The following is a 16,576-nucleotide window of genomic DNA, read 5'->3' on the forward strand; positions in this document are numbered from 1 at the left end:
TTGGCTAGGCTCAAGTCCCGGGAGAAAAGAGCTGAAGGACAGGAGGTAAAAGCAGTGGGAAAAAACACACTGAGGAATCCCCTTCATAACCTGCCAGAAAATTTGCTAAATATCTGACCTGTGCTAACAGTTTTCATTGGCCTGACCCTTGGCACAAAAGAAGATTATGGACAGAAGAACCCCCACCTGCTTGAGCAATGGCTACTGGGGCCCAGCAGATAGTGGAGCCTTTGGGACACACTGAGGAGTAGCCCCTTCCAGGGTCCCTCAGTTGCACCCACTGCTGCTCACCTGTTAGTGGGGGGTTCGAGTAAACAAGAAACAAGAGATTGTAAAGGAATTAAGATTTTTTTTTTTTTTACCGTGAAGAAATGTCTTTAGTGAGAGTATCTTAATGGTGAATGCTCTCAGCTTTTATTTGGATGAAAATATTTTCATCTTCATCCTTGAATGAGCATTTAATAACATAATGTTCTAAATTGACAGTTATTTTTTCTCAGACTTTGGAGATAGCATCATACTGATTTTTGTCGGTCCTTAAAAATCCCAACCCTTAGTGCTTCTGCTGTGGCCTCCCTGGATGGCAGTTTATTTACAGTCTGTCTTTCCTGCCCCACCAATACTATCTCTGAGGGGACGCCACATTGCTCACCCTCAGTGTTCCTTAAATACTGTAGCCTTGTGCCCTGTCCAAGCAGGTGCTTCATTTGTCAAGCAATGAAAACAAGAGGGAGAAATCCCATGTTGCAAATATAAAATGTAGGGCAAAGCAGAAAGCATCACTATGAACAAAGCTAGTGGAGGTGATGGAATTCCAGTTGAGCTATTTCAAATCCTGAAAGATGATGCTGTGCAAGTGCTGCACTCAATATGCCAGCAAATTTGGAAGACTCAGCAGTGGCCACAGGACTGGAAAAGGTCAGTTTTCATTCCAATCCCAAAGAAAGGCAATGCCAAAGAATGCTCAAACTACTGCACAATTGCACTCATCTCACATGCTAGTAAAGTAATGCTTAAAATTCTCCAAGCCAGGCTTCAGCAATATGTGAACTGTGAACTTCCAGATGTTCAAGCTGGTTTTAGAAAAGGCAGTGGAACCAGAGATCAAATTGTGAACATCTGCTGGATCATTGAAAAAGCAAGCGAGTTCCAGAAAAACATCTATTTCTGCTTTATTGACTATGCCAAAGCCTTTGACTATGTGGATCACAATAAACTGTGGAAAATTCTGAAAGAGATGGGAATACCAGACCACCTGACCTGCCTCCTGAGAAATCTGTATGCAGGTCAGAAGACAACAGTTAGAACTGGACATGGAACAACAGACTGGTTCCAAATAGGAAAGGGAGTATGTCAAGGCTGTATATTGTCAACCTGCTTATTTAACTTATATGCAGAGTACATCATGAGAAACACTGGGCTGGAGGAAGCACAAGCTGGAATCAAGATTGCCAGGAGAAATATCGATAACCTCAGATATGAAGATGACACCACCCTTATAGCAGAAAGTGAAGAGGAACTAAAGAGCCTCTTGATGAAAGTGAAAGAGGAGAGTGAAAAAGGTGGCTTAAAGCTCAACATTCAGAAAACTAAGATCAAGGAATTAAGATTTTGTTAGGCATATGTCCTTTCAGCCATAGGTGTGAGGACCTCCTGCCTTAACTGGAGGTCTTCTGGAATCTGAGACTGAGTCACGTGAGCTTTCTGCTGAGTTTGTTTTTCGCTGTCCCAGTTTCCGGTACTCTGGGCTTCTTGTCACTTCCCTTGTGCTGGGTTTTCTTCCTGTTCAGCTTCCGCCATGGGAGCTTCATTCAGAGTTGGATTCCTGCTGTGCATGGTCTCCTCCTCGTGGGGGCGAGAGGAGGTCGTTTCAGCCAGATTAAATCTGACAAATGGTACCATAGATGTCAGGGGAGTGTGTAATTTCCCAGGTTCTGTCTTGTCACAACAAAAATTTGAAGCGACATACGGACCAGCATTACAGCCCTGAGTCAGGCCAGTGTTACAGCTCCATGTTACAGCTCCATGTTACAGCTCCGTTTTATTTAGAAAGTAAAAGAAAATACATCCTTGAGGCATGAAGGCATGCCAACCCAAAAGACGTTAAGAGAAGAGAGGCCCCTCTTTTTATATGTTTTCTCTCCTCCCCCTGAGCCTGCCCTATGTAAACTGGGCTAGCTAGGAGAGTTGTTTGTTTTACCTGAGATTCTCACTCTGGTCTTCAGATCTTCCTTTATTCTGTTTTCACAGGCTTTTCCCTTCCTTGTCTTTTAGCCACCACCATTTTGGACTCCTTATTCCTATTCTAACTACCTAACATGTATGATAGCAACTAAACTGAGTTTTTTGTTTGTGTTTGTTTCCTTACTCTCAGCTTAAGATATTGACATCATTCAGGCAAAGTTGGATTTAACTTTTCTGCTTCAGCTCCCTATGTTCAGAAAAAGACTTGTAACTTATCCCTTTTCCAGAGGATCTTCCCAACCCAAAAATCAAACCAGAGTCTCCTGCATTGCGGGCAGATTCTTTACCAGCTGAGCTACCAGGGAAGCCTGCTTTAAAACACATATGTCACTTTTCAGTGCAGTAGTATAGAGCTCTATGCAGCTGTTCTTCACTGAGAGAAGGTTGAGTTCCTTGATGTGGGGGAATTGACATCTTTTCATTTTTCTTGCCGCATAATGAATCTAAACAGTCGTTCATCATGTGATTTTCTTTGGCTTTTAGTCACTGAAATGTATTCCTATAAAAGATACTAAAATTATGCATATCCTGTGTCCTCAAATAGTTACTGTCACTTTATTTGCTTATCTAATGTTTCCTCTATGGACTGTGTGGAAGAGAGGGGCAGAGCTCTGATTACATTAGCAAATAGGAAACAAATGAAGTCAAACACAATAACATATTAATATAATGATAGAACTGAGTGAAGTCAGAAGTTTGCAAAGTTCAGCATTTTTTGGACACAGGGTATGCATACTTTAAATAACTTTTGTAGGAGTATATTTCTGGGACTAAAATAAAGGAAAATCACTTGATGAAGGACTGTTTAGATTCATTATACTGCAAGAAAAATGAAGAGATGTCAAACATAATCAGTAACATCTTTCCTATTGGATGTTTTTATATCTTTCACAGAATTCCCAACTTGTGAACCACTAACTCAGTTTATATGCAAAAGTGGAAGATGCATTAGCAGCAAGTGGCACTGCGACTCTGGCAAGTACCAAATGTTCACTAGACTGCACTGATTTGATTGGAGGCCTGGCTGTCTGTGCAGCTTCACTTCTTTCAGAGCTGGTTTGTAAGAGAAGTTTGCCAAGTCCAGCAAAATGGCTGAGACAAGTGGTGAGAGGGCAGATGGCCTGTCAATGGGGATTAGCATTAAGGACAATGGAGCTCAATGGCAGTCCCTTGGGGCTATCTATGATGGGGATTTGTTTTCAGATATTATGCTAGATCTAGTCTAAGTCTACAAACAAGACATGAAGGGAACAATTGAGAAAATATCCTGGACAATTCAGGTTCCTCAAAGCATTGATGTAAAATGCTCTGTAATGTCAGGATGGAGTAGTTCATAAATTATTATGGAAGATCCAGATGATCTCAACTCTGTCACGTTGGCTTTTTATGTACAAATGATATTTTTTCTTCACTCAGTTCTATCATTATGTTAAATTATGCCAAATACAGGTAAATGAATTATACATAAATTGATGCAACCTCAGCCATTAGTTTGAATTTAATCTGTTTTCACTTCACATTCCCCTTGCTTCCCTCCTGCAGCAATTGTTAATATAGAATATAAATCATTGCTAATGATAGTGTACAAACAATTTCCTGATATAAATACATACTTAAGAACCAGTGGTGTAAGGGTACAGAGTGAGCCCTCATGTGGGAGAATGGAGAAAAGGGATCTGAATTAAAGATAGTTATAAACACTAGGGCATAGAGCTTATAGGTAATTTTAAAAATAGTAAATTTAAAAAATTTTTAAAAATAGTAATTTTCCAACAATAATTATATCACAAGCTGTATCATTTCAGGAAATTCCTACAATCACCACTGTCTTCCCCACTTCATAATTATTTCATGTTGTATAGTTTAATCCAGTCAGTGGTTAGTCATTTCTGAGTGAAATAGAAATTAAGCTTCAAAATCCAAAGTGAAGGATGTTTTCCTCTTTAATTTAGTAGTTGGCATTCAATCAGAAACAAAGCAATATAAAAATGGAAATAATTTTCCCACTGCTCATGGGAAATGTTGATGATTGATTTATCGTTCATTTTTTTCAATAACAGAAGAAAGCACTCAATACCAAAAACAAATGTTAAGTATTTCATAAGAAAATGTTTCTCCATGGATAATTTTTCACTACCTGGTTGTTAATGCTTCTTTCTAGATGATGACTGTGGAGATGGGAGTGATGAGGTTGGCTGTGTACATTCCTGCTTTGATAACCAGTTCAGTTGTTCCAGTGGCAGATGTATCCCAGGCCATTGGGCCTGTGATGGTGACAATGACTGTGGAGACTTCAGTGATGAAATCAATTGCACCAGAGAAGGTTAGTAGTTTTGTGAATCTACAAACCTCAATATCAATCTTAAATTGATATATAATATTTGGAGTATTTTAGAGTGAAATCACAGAAAAATAAATTTCTCATCACATAAAAAAGTATAAGTGGAACTGTATAAAATAATTTGATCATCTCTTTTTTCTTTCTTTTGCACTATATAATCATAAGGGATTTGACTTAGGTCATACTGAATGGTCTAGTGGTTTTCCCTACTTTCTTCAATTTAAGTCTGCATTTGGCAATAAGGAGTTCATGATCTGAGCCACAGTCAGATCCTGGTTTTGTTTTTGCTGACTGTATAGAGCTTCTCCATCTTTGGCTGCAAAGAATATAATCAATCTGATTTCTGTGTTGACCATCTGGTGATGTCCATGTGTAGAGTCTTCTCTTGTGTCATGGGAAGAGGGTGTTTGCTATAACTAGTGCATTCACTTGGGAAAACTCTGTTAGCCTTTGCCCTGCTTCATTCTGTACTCCGAGGCCAAATTTGCCTATCACTCCAGGTGTTTCTTGACTTCCTACTTTTGCATCCCAGTGCCCTATAATGAAAAGGACATCTTTTTTGGCTGTGAGTTCTAAAAGGTCTTGTAGGTCTTCATAGAACCGTTCAACTTCAGCTTCTTCAGCGATACTCATTGGTTCAATCCCCTCCAACTTCTAAATTGATGAAACCCCAAGCCCATCCCCAAAGAGGGGAAAAAAGAATTAAGAAAGGCATAATTTCCCTTTTCTTTTCACATCAAATTTGTTTCCGAAGGCTGGTAATCATTCCCTATTAAATGTTGAGGTATTCCAACTGATTGACCTTCTGGAATGGAAGTAAAGAGAGGAAGGAGATCACAACCTTGGCTCCCAGGATATCCATGGGTGACCTGATCTTGTTGTTTGCATGGGTAACTTGGCAAAATGTGATCAGCCCCAGGACATGCTCATGAATTAGAAATCATGTTAGAAATATCACAAAAAAATTGTTAGCCTGTCAAAAATTCATACAGCAATAACATTTTAATTGGAAGCTTTCTTTTTTGACTAAGAAATTAATTTTTTTTAAATTCATTCTTTCATTTATTCCAAAAATATTTATTTTCACATGCCAGACAGTGCTTGAACCAAAACATAGATTAAAGAATGAAAAAAACATGGTCACTGTTCAGTTTTTAGAATCTAGCCTGCAAACAGACAACAAAGTGTGATCATGAGAAATCATTCTCAAAGTGTTTTCCAAGGAGATTATTTCTCTTCTGCAAATATTTGGAAACCTATAAAATAGAAAATTTCTAAAGTATTTTCTCTAACAAAAATTCCTTTTGTCTTTCATTTTTCTTTCTTCATCTCTCTCTTTCTCAGTCACTCTGTCTTTCTCTCTCTTCCTTAATTTCTCTCAATTGTAAGTATGGGAAACAGTGGCAGTTAGGGAAATTATCTACATAATACTAGGTTCTTAAAGGAGTAAATATTTTTGGTGAATTGCCTAAGTGATTTTATTAAAGGAGATATTCTCTGATTTTGATTCTCCCTGTATGACCTGGATTATAATAGTCAAGGTTTGATACAAATATGTTCCATAAGAGCCATGAAGCAAAGAAACACAGGTACTCTCGGTCAGTGGTCTTGACATGATTCATGTCTTTCCTGACAGAGGACAGCCCAGAAGCTATAATGAAAACAGAAAATGACTAAGAAAATTTTTGTAACAGTATCTTATCAAATTTAACATGAACATATTTGAATTTAATTTTGCTTCAAAATCGAGAGGAAGGATAAATCTCTCTCCACACCCACCCCCCATCTCTATCTCATTCTTGTCTCTTTTTCCTCTCTCACTTCAGTTGGTCCACTGGTACATATGAACTAGAACTTTTTGCTTTTAACTAATCTAGAGTGGAAAAAGAAAAGGTATACAAAAGATATTTTTCCTCTTTTTCTTTGTATATTTGAGACATTCATCTGTGGCGTGGTTACATTTCATTACTAAATTGGACTTTGAACGCATACTACATTTTCCCTCACCTCACAGATGTCTCTTTAGGCTCCTCATGAGTTATACATCTGTGGCCTGCTGGCACTGCCCCATGATGTGCTGTGAAAGAAATTGCCATGATGTTAATTTGCTTTCATCTCAGAAGTGAGATCTCATCCCTCTTTTCTGTGTGTATGTATCTCTAAGTTAAAATGATCATTGCACGTTAAAACATTTTGGAGAGATTGCTTTAATTTTATGAGTATCCAAAGCGAGTGGTACAGTCCCTTATAGGCTCTCTAGACAGTTATTTGGGTTTGGATTATAGAATCAGTGCCTAGTTAATGTTAATGACCTTTATCTTTAGGTCATTTTGCTAATATATTATTGTAAAGGAAATACTGTCAACGTGAATACCATGCGTTTCTTATATGATTAAAGTAATGCACTAAGGAAATGATTCAGATAATCCACATGATTCTTGGCCATGTTTCAAGGAAAGAATGAGAAGAACTTCCTGAACTAATTTACATTTAACTGATTGTAAATTGTACTAAGATTCTCTTGTCAAAAATTCTACTTGGTGAATACAGGTTGTAGGCATTGAAGACAGGCAGCATTCTGGAATGACTTTCATGTAAGACAATCTAGAGTATTGCAAAGGGCATTTAAATATTTTTATCCATCATTATTTTATGTATTTTGATATGGAAGTTGTAAAATAGCCATGACATATAGAATTGTTAGCATTGATCAGGAAGGCCATTTTGCACATGGAGGATTTGTGAGGCCATTGCCAAGCTAAAATAGAAATTTGATGCAGTTAGTCATATAATTCAGTCCCAGAACCTGCTGTGGAAGAAAAGAGCAGGGGATTCTGGCTTGAGTTTCAGTACTGGCTGTCAAAACTGATCAAATCCACCATATAATTGCTGAGCACTTCACTTTACACTGCCTGTGTAAGCAGAGCAATTGGTACAGTTTCTCTCAACTCAAACTGTTTTCAAAAGGACAGAAAATACTCTTGAATTAGACTTTAATAGTGAAGGAGCAGGAGATACCAAGAGATGAACATTTCATATATAATCTCTATTTCAGCAAATTCCTGAGTTTAAATTAAATTCATATTCTCTCTGATACCACTTTCAAGAAAATAATTTCTATAGTGATGGTTATTTTTTATCATTAGTATGATTAATATATGGAAAAGTGTTAATGTCTGGTCCTCTCTGAGATTAATGTTCACTCATCTCTTTCTTTCTTCATATTGTGCTGCTCTTTTCCTCTCTTCCAAACTCCCTGGGGGGCTTCATAGATAGTGCTAGTGGTAAAGAATTTGCCTGCCAATGCAGGAGACATGGGTCCAATCCCTAGGTTGGAAGATCCCTTGGAGAAGGAAATGGCAGCCCACTCCAGTATTCTTGCCTGGAAAAATTCCATGGACAACCTGATGGGCTATGATCCATGGAGTTGCAAAGAGTCAGACATGACTGAATGAGCACACAGGAAAGAAAACACACATCTTTACAAATCACTACCTAGGAATATACACACAGTCTACAAGCTTAAGTAGAATACAAACAATCCATAGCACATAGATTCCTTCCTTTGTTTCAGTGTTTGTTTGTTATTGATTTAGCACTGGTTTCTTTTTGATTCTGAATCCTTTGATTGGTACATATAACTATGATTACCCTTTTGTAGCTACTGGGTGGGTGAATAGTTTTTCCAAGTGGAAACATAAGTGAGGCAGGGCCTTCAAAGAATTTGTAATGATAGAACTTTTTCTAGAGGCTCAATCCTGGCCATTTATTAAGCATTGAAAGGTTTTTGTCAAAAAACGGTTTTACCGGCATACATAGTAAGTTTCAGAAAGACAAGGAAAGTTTGTCTGTTTTATATATATAATTTCACAGTGAGTGCCAGTGAGGAGATTCCATTATGATAATATGGGGTCAAGGGAAGGAGTTAACCTATGTTGGCCTCCCACAAATTGTCAGACATTCTTATGTTTGTTATTCCATTTAATTTTCAGAATAAGGATTATTCAGAGAGGTTAAGACACTTACCTAGGATTACACAGCTGGAGTTTCAGGGTTTCACAGTTGTAATTTCAAAGGCTGACTGTTCTTTATCCCTGTGTCTAGCTGTCTGCTTCTGCAGCTATAGAGTATAACTCTATTTTTTTTCTAACTCTCTATGAAGTAACATTTGTATGATCCCCAAATAATACTTTCCTTGTCTTTCTGAAACTTGCTATGTATTGCACATAGAGGATATTAAAAAAAGAAGTAAAAAATAATAAAATATAAGGAAAACATCCTATCTATTTTATTTTATTCATATCCTGGGCTAAAATTGCCAAGATTTATGGGATAAATGAAAGTGCCTACACTATATTAAGGAAAGGTATATGATTAGATCCGTGCACCTAGCCTTGCATATCATCATGGAAATAAACTCTAGGATGAGGAAACAGAAGAAATTACTAGAAGTATAAGACGAATAATTACTACCTTGTTCTTAAGTGCATACTCATTATCACTTGATGAAAAAGAGAGACCTTTCTACTTATTATAGGTCATTGCAATGAAATTTTCCAAAAAGCACTAGAAGGGACCTGGGCCATTACATGAAATCATCACAAGAAGTACATTTGTCTTTTTTGTCTGTTTGTTCCTAGTCTCCATCCCCTTCACTGCCCCTCCCTCCTCCCTGCAGTTCTCCTTGGTAGTGTGGATTCTGGAACTTTGTCATTGGAATAGCTGTGGACATTCCAATACAGTGTTTTCAGTCACCCAAGACTAGGTTTCTCTGCCATAAAAGTTTTACCTCATAGACTCAAAAATTCTAACAAGCTGAAAGAAAATGAAAAGATCATTTAGTTCAGTTTTGTTGTGCAAATGAGAAAAAAAATACTCAGCTAGATAAAATTATCTGTATGTGTATATAGCAATAACAAAAACTGATGCTACTTCCTGGAAGAAGCTAATAATGTTCTAAGTTAGAAATGTTGAAATTGAGTCCTTTGATACATAATGACATTTTCAGGAGAGATTTTTTGATTCAAATGATGATGTCAGGTTCTTAGTGGAAAATCCAGAAAGTTCTGGCAGTTCTGCCAACCAAAAAGCCATGATATCCTGTCTGGGAGATTGAATCCTCTCAGAGCACTGCAGGTATCAAACTTGATATTTAGCTAAAGACTTTGGGTTACTCATTTAAGCATAGAGAGAATAGAAATTAAAGCCAACATCTTTTGACTTCTTGTCTACATCAAATACATAGTAAGTTTCAGAAATATAAGAAAAGTTTTTTGTGCCACAATTTAATCTTAAACACATAGGAAATAAAGTATTAGTAAATTCTGTACACAATCACCTGTCTTGTTTTTCTTTCATGAAAATATACTTCAATTCACTTTTACTAGAACACACAATCAAACAGAATTGCTATTATTTCTCAGGCACTGAGCTTTGCTAACAATTAAGTATTGGATTTGAATTTGGGGAGATCAAATTATGTTATGGATTTAGCAGATTCATATAATCTTCTGTCCTAATATTCTTAACTACTCTTTTTTAATGAAAATATGGATTGTTACCCAATAAAAATGCAATTAAAAGCAAATCTAAATGTCATCTAGTTTTAGAGGTATAGTATCTGTTTTCAATGAGATACAACTTTTCTGGCTTAACTTTATTCTCTCACAGATTGATTTATTTTGCTTAGAAACTGTTAACACTGAGATATCAAAACAATGTTAATTATTAATGGATTTTATCCATAGGAAACCTCTTTTTTGTTTTCTAGGACAAAATAGCTCTTTAAACGTCATTTTAACGTTAATATTTATAGACAACTTTTACATCAAAAACAAAGAAAACTCAAGAGTTTTGAATCAATTAAGAGCAAAAACTGTTTTGAGAATCTGTAATGTTCCTAGCAATGTGATTATCAAGAAAAGTAAAAGGAATCAGCTAAATATAATTTTAAAAAGAAAATCTTAGAAAAAAAATGGTTCCTAAAAATGGAAAGAAGCCAGTTATCTTCATTTTTACTCTTCAAAAATTTAGTAATAGGTCTAAACTTATTCCTAGATAAATTTAGCTTCTGCATAAGACAATAATTATGTACTTTGACACTAAACAAAGTAACAATTTATTTTAGTTTTGCAGAAATAATTAATAAAGTCAATAGGTAACAGGAAGACCTAATTTTAATGAAAAATTTTAGCCTGTTTCCAACTCTTTTAATGGGAGAAGGCGATGGCACCCCACTCCAGTACTCTTGCCTGGAATATCCCATGGACGGAGGAGCCTGGTAGGCTGCCGTCCCTGGGGTCGCTAGGTCGGACATGACTGAGCGACTTCACTTTCACTTTTCACTTTCATGCATTGGAGAAGGAAATGGCAACCCACTCCAGTGTTCTTGCCTGGAGAATTCCAGGGACGGGGGAGCCTGGTGGGCTGCCGTCTCTGGGGTCGCACAGAGTCGGACACGACTGAAGCAACTTAGCTTAGCTTAGCTTAGCTAACTCTTTTAATAGAGCTGAACCATAAGGGCAAGAGTAAATTAATTTCCACAGCCTTTAAATTCTGCTTCCTTGTTCTAAATTGTGGTTAATGGTCAGTGAATTCATAGGACTTGAGGAATTCAGCAGAAAACACACATACAAGTAAATAAACAGAAAAGAGACAAAGGACATATATAATGTACAAAATTATTAATTCACCTCTCAATAATTGAGTTGTACTCAAGCTTTTATGAGACTAAAGTAAGCAATAAGATAAAACTTTGCCTTTTTCCTATTAAAAAAATAGTTTATAATTAGCTTCTTTCAGAGCCTATGTGAACTGTCAGCTTGTATTGCTTTATTTATGTGATGCATCAGTTCAGTTTGCACTTACATTATATCCTGAAATGCAATTGACCAGATTCATCTACTTTTTGTGAGGGAATTTATTTCATGCTGGGTATTTGTGTACACACAGGCTTTCTAAGGAAAATTGTCATTGTCTGAATCCCAAACTTTTCTACAGATGACTTTGTTACATAACATAATCAACTTAATCTACCATGACCTTCCTGGTATGGAGTACTTCACTGGTATGCAGATCTTTCAGTACAGCATGCTGCTATGTTGATATGTATACACTTAATGGGATGTTCTAGAAATCATAAGCAGAATTTAGAACATTTTAGAACACAGGTCCGCAAATCTTTTCTGTAGAGTCCTGTAGTAAAATATTTTAGATTTTGCCTATTTCATCTACCCAGCTCCACTGTTTTAGCACCAAAGAAGCTATATACTATTTCTCTACAAATGATTATGACTGTGGGCTTCCCTGGTGGCTCAGTGGTAAAGAATCCGTCTGCAATGCACGCGTTGTAGGAAGTGCAGTTTCGATACCTGGATCAGGAAGATCCCCTGGAGGAGAGCATGGCAATCCACTCCAGTATTCTTGCCTGGAGAATTCCATGGACAGAAGAGCCTGGCAGGCTTCAGGCCATAGGGTTGCAAAGAGTCGGACACTACTGAAGCAACTTAGCATGCATGCACGCATAATTATGACTGTATTATAAGAAAACTTTGTTTACAAAGAGAGGTAGTGGACCCGGATTGGTCTTCAGGTCATAGTTTGTTGACTCTTCCTTTAAAATTCAAGTAGAGACACATTCTAAAGGAGTTATAATCCTGAGTGTTTAATAAAATATCAAACTTATTATGAGACGAGGCAGAAAATAATGGGGACAGGAAAAGGCCAAAATAAAGAAGAGATAATAACTTTAAAATTTTACTCTCTGATATTTCCTCCAACATTTATCTCATGTATATGCTTATACATATTCTTTCTATATAATGATGTTCTATACTATTTTAAAATATAAAGTTAAATAATGTCATATTTTTCCTGTAAATATTTGAATCTACTGCAACCCAGTCATATATCTAAGCCAAGAAGTAAATTCCTAACATGGAATATCCACATTGTAATCTGTTTTACTTCATATTTGATATCTAAAATATCTGTTAAAGTGAATAGTTAATTTCAGCAATGAATGGAAAAATCGATTTCTCAGTTACATAGCCAACTCAACTCATTGTTTACTTATACTGATAGAAGTTCATCATCCCTATGATATATTACATTTTAAATAATATGTTCAAAGTAGAATTCTAGATACCAAACTTCACATTTTTAATGAACTAAAAACAGTGCTTTATTTTACATACATTTCACATAAATGCTTGAATTTCCTGGAAGATATTTAATAACATATATTGTTTCAGTATTTTTTCATTATTTTTTATCTCTATATGTCTGCATATTTTAATACTAGAAATAGCTTAGTGTTATAATAATTGAATTTATGCCAAGATATCCACACATTTTTTCCATTTCCCTCTATTTAACTTTTCTAATTGACCTAGACAGTAAGCATCAGGGACTTGAAGTCTGGTCTCTTTGTTATTAAATTTTTCATTAAATCCCTTATGTTAATACATGGTTTAGATAGTCCCATCCAAATTCTTATCCAGATAATCTCCAGCAGGGACTACATATACAGGTAAAAAAGCTTTTTGGAATAGAAAGTAAAACACAGAAATCATGCCCTGAAAGTGTGTTGTCATGGGAAGGTGGAAAGGGCCATGATATTATGATATTAATAATCATCTATAGGCTAGATGACAGGCAAGCAGTCATCAAGGTCGAATGGATGAGGACAATTTGATTTCAAAGAGACACCCCAAGTTTGACTTCATTATTAGTTCATATAAGGGACTGTAGAGCCATCGGGCAGGCAGTAGTCCCTGGGGAATTCATCCCACATTAGCTGGAGAAGAGCAGGACAGTTACCCCCAACAGTCACAGTGCAGTTTCTAGTCAGATAGGTAGAGAGGTTTAAACAAGCACCCATTGCTAAGGATTTCTAGAAACCAAGGACAGCTTACCTACTTTAGGAAGTGGTTAAGGGTCCACTGAGAAACAGGACAAGCATATGTCCACACCCTGTTGGTAAATGAAATGAAACAATTGATAGGCTGCCACTCTGATTCTCAATAGATTCAGGACAGGTGAAGAATACCTAGGAATCTGTAGCCAACTGCTGCCATAGGTACAGGAATTATTAATACACAGTGAGTCACTGAAAAACCAGAAAGCAAGCAGGAATGGACACATGACAATTATCAGATATGCAGGAAGCTTTGTGCACATAGCACTCTTTTTTTTTTTTTTTAACTTTTCAAAACATTTTATAACAAATTTCAAGTTAAAGTATGTGTGTATGTTAGTTGCTCAGCCGTGTCTGACTCTGTGACCCCATGGGGTGTGTGGCTCCTCTGTCCATGTGATTTTCCAGGCAACAATACTGGAGTGAGTTGACATTTCCTTCTCCAAAGTTAAAGTCCATTAAAACAAACAAAGTTTTTTTTTTTTTTTTTCTCCTGGATTGGACTCACAATTTAAATAATTCACTAAATTCACAATATCATTTTAACTATTTTCTCAGGAACACTTAAACATTTCTTAGAAATCAAAAAAGTGTATTCTGACTAAGAAAAGCATAGTATAAATATAATTTTTGCAATCCTGATTTTCATTTTTTACCTTATAGGAGAAGAAAAAGTCTTTTCTGTCTCTGTATAGTTGCTAGTCTTCTAACTGCAAATATTTAGTCTCAATGAATTCATTTAAATATTGGGATAAATTCCACCGTCAGTTGCCACATTTCCTCCAGAGTTCTGCGTTTATTTATTTATTAGGTTCCCCTAAATTGTATGCTTAGTTTAAATAGCTTCGGGGCAAAAATACAATAAAATTGCATTAGTTAAAATATAACCAGCATCAGCAACATGAAAACATAACAGTAAAACAGCATGAGTATATGCATATAAACATAGTCATCATTTTAACACTCCACTGGGACAAGCCATATTACAAAGATAGATTGAGTGCCAAGCCCTGAAGCTTAAGCAGCTAGGGCTCTGGGGAACCACAGATGCCTGGAACTCAGGTTAGAATGGCCATCACAGCCTCCTTAGAGGGATGCAACATTCCATCCAGGGGAAAATCAACAACTGTTAACAGAAGCTGATTTCATTTGGCAAGGGGGTTAAGAGAAAATAAAACTCCATGACTTTTTTCTCTATTTTCTGGCAGAAGGGGTAGCATTTCTAAACAAGGGCATAACAGACATTGAGAAATAGGTTTGGAGTATTTTTAATTGATTGTGAGAAGGTAGCATGAATTAAGGAGAGCAATATGAAGGAGAAAGAGTGTGTGTGTGTGTGTTTAATAGTCTACATGACTTAGTATAAAGGCTGAGTGTTTTGGCAAGTGAAATAGATACACATATACCTCCATATGTAGATCAATTGTAAATTTTTGGACTCTCAGAGATTTTTCCCTTTCTACTTATTGCCTAAATGCTTCCAAAGTGATGGATATTAACTACATATCTGAGCATATCAGAATCTAGCAGCAGGTCTTTCCATGACCCCTATTGCCTTTGGGTTTAAATCCAAACCATTTAGCATTGCATATAAAACCACTCAAGTTCTCTGCTTTCTTCTCTAGTTGTCTCTCTTCTCCCTCCTCCCATCACACACAACACCGAATTTTATGAATGCTGCTGACTTCATTCAGAATATTTTTCATCACATTCCACTTTTACCTCTACCAGACTTTCAGTCATGACTTGGAACTCTTCTTATCCTCCATCATGAGAATTTCTCCTCTAATATCCCCCAGTCCAGGTTAGATTTCCCCTCTGCATGTTCTCACAATGTTCTCTCCTACTAAGTCACTGAGGATATATATGTGGAATCTATAAAAATGCTACGGATGGACCTATTTACAAAGCAGAAAGAGATACACAGATGTACAGAAAAAAATGTATGGACACTAAGTAGGGAAAAGGAGGGTGGGATGAATTGGGAGCTTGGGATTAACATATATTCACGACTACAAATAAAATAGATTACTAATGAGGAACCTATTGTATGGTACAGGGAACTCTATTCAATGCTCTGTGGTGACCTATGTGCTAAGTTGATGACTTAAATCCAAAAAAAGAGGGGATATATGTACATGTATAACTGGTTCACTTTGCTATACAGCAGAAACTAATACAGCATTGTAAATCAACAATGCTTCAATAAAATTTTTGAAAAAAATCATGTAGGATATTGCTTTGCAGCTACACACATCACCTACTTCCCTGCATGCAGACCATTTTATGATCTTTTCAAAGGCAGAAACTATGCCTGTCATTTTGTACCTAGACTCCAGAAAAAGCCATTTCTGCACATTAACTTTGTCTTCCTAGTTCCACTTTTTCTCCCACACAGCAGCCAGCGAGAATTTAATAATGGAGATTAAATTATATCATCATCACTCCTCTGATTCAAAATCTCTAATTAAAAGATAGTTGTTGAGCTTATTGTACCATAGATGTTGATAAAGCCTTACAAGATCCAGCCCCTGCCTATCTCTCAAATCTCAATTCACTAATCTACCCTTATTCACTTTCTTCTCCAACTATAAAACAAAATATGTTTCCTGCTTTTGAGTTTTTGCATTTGTCATTCCCTTTGCCTACTATACTCTTTATCCTAATGTGTGTGGCGGGCTCTTTCCGTTCATTCTGGTCTCATCTCAGATATCACCTTCTTAGAGAGACATCTCTGTTCTCCCTGTCATGATGTGCTCTATACCCAAGTCACTCATGGTAATCATTTAATATGTACATAGTATATTTCTATGTCTTCCTTTATCTGGGAACATGGTGAGACTGTACTTCCTGGAAACTTTGTGATTGAGTGGGACCAGCATGAGAGGGCCCAATACAACGTGACTAGCAATGGCTAATGAATTGTGACTCAGAAGCAATGTATTGTTTTTCCTATGCAGTATTGTGTGTGTGTGTGTATGCTTAGTCACTCAGTCGAGTCCAACTCTTTGCAACCCCATGGACCCTGCCAGGCTCCTTTGTCCTTGGGATTCTCCAGGCAAGAATACTGGAAT

At 36.7% G+C, this 16,576-nt stretch overlaps 1 protein-coding gene across 1 annotated transcript in view; it reads left to right on the forward strand.

Annotated features, from left to right (window-relative positions):
- Window positions 1-4,345: 4,345 nt before the first annotated feature.
- LOC132342825 (low-density lipoprotein receptor-related protein 4-like) overlaps window positions 4,346-16,576 on the forward strand; it is an 87,429-nt gene continuing 75,198 nt past the window's right edge. Inside the window, exon 1 of the mRNA XM_059877469.1 lies at window positions 4,346-4,567. Within this exon, the coding sequence (XP_059733452.1) occupies window positions 4,406-4,567 (162 nt within the window). The 5' untranslated portion in view covers window positions 4,346-4,405. The remainder of the gene's footprint in view (window positions 4,568-16,576) is intronic.

The sequence above is a fragment of the Bos taurus genome, chromosome 2 (assembly GCF_002263795.3).
Source record: "Bos taurus isolate L1 Dominette 01449 registration number 42190680 breed Hereford chromosome 2, ARS-UCD2.0, whole genome shotgun sequence".
In the NCBI taxonomy this organism is placed as follows: domain Eukaryota; kingdom Metazoa; phylum Chordata; class Mammalia; order Artiodactyla; family Bovidae; genus Bos; species Bos taurus.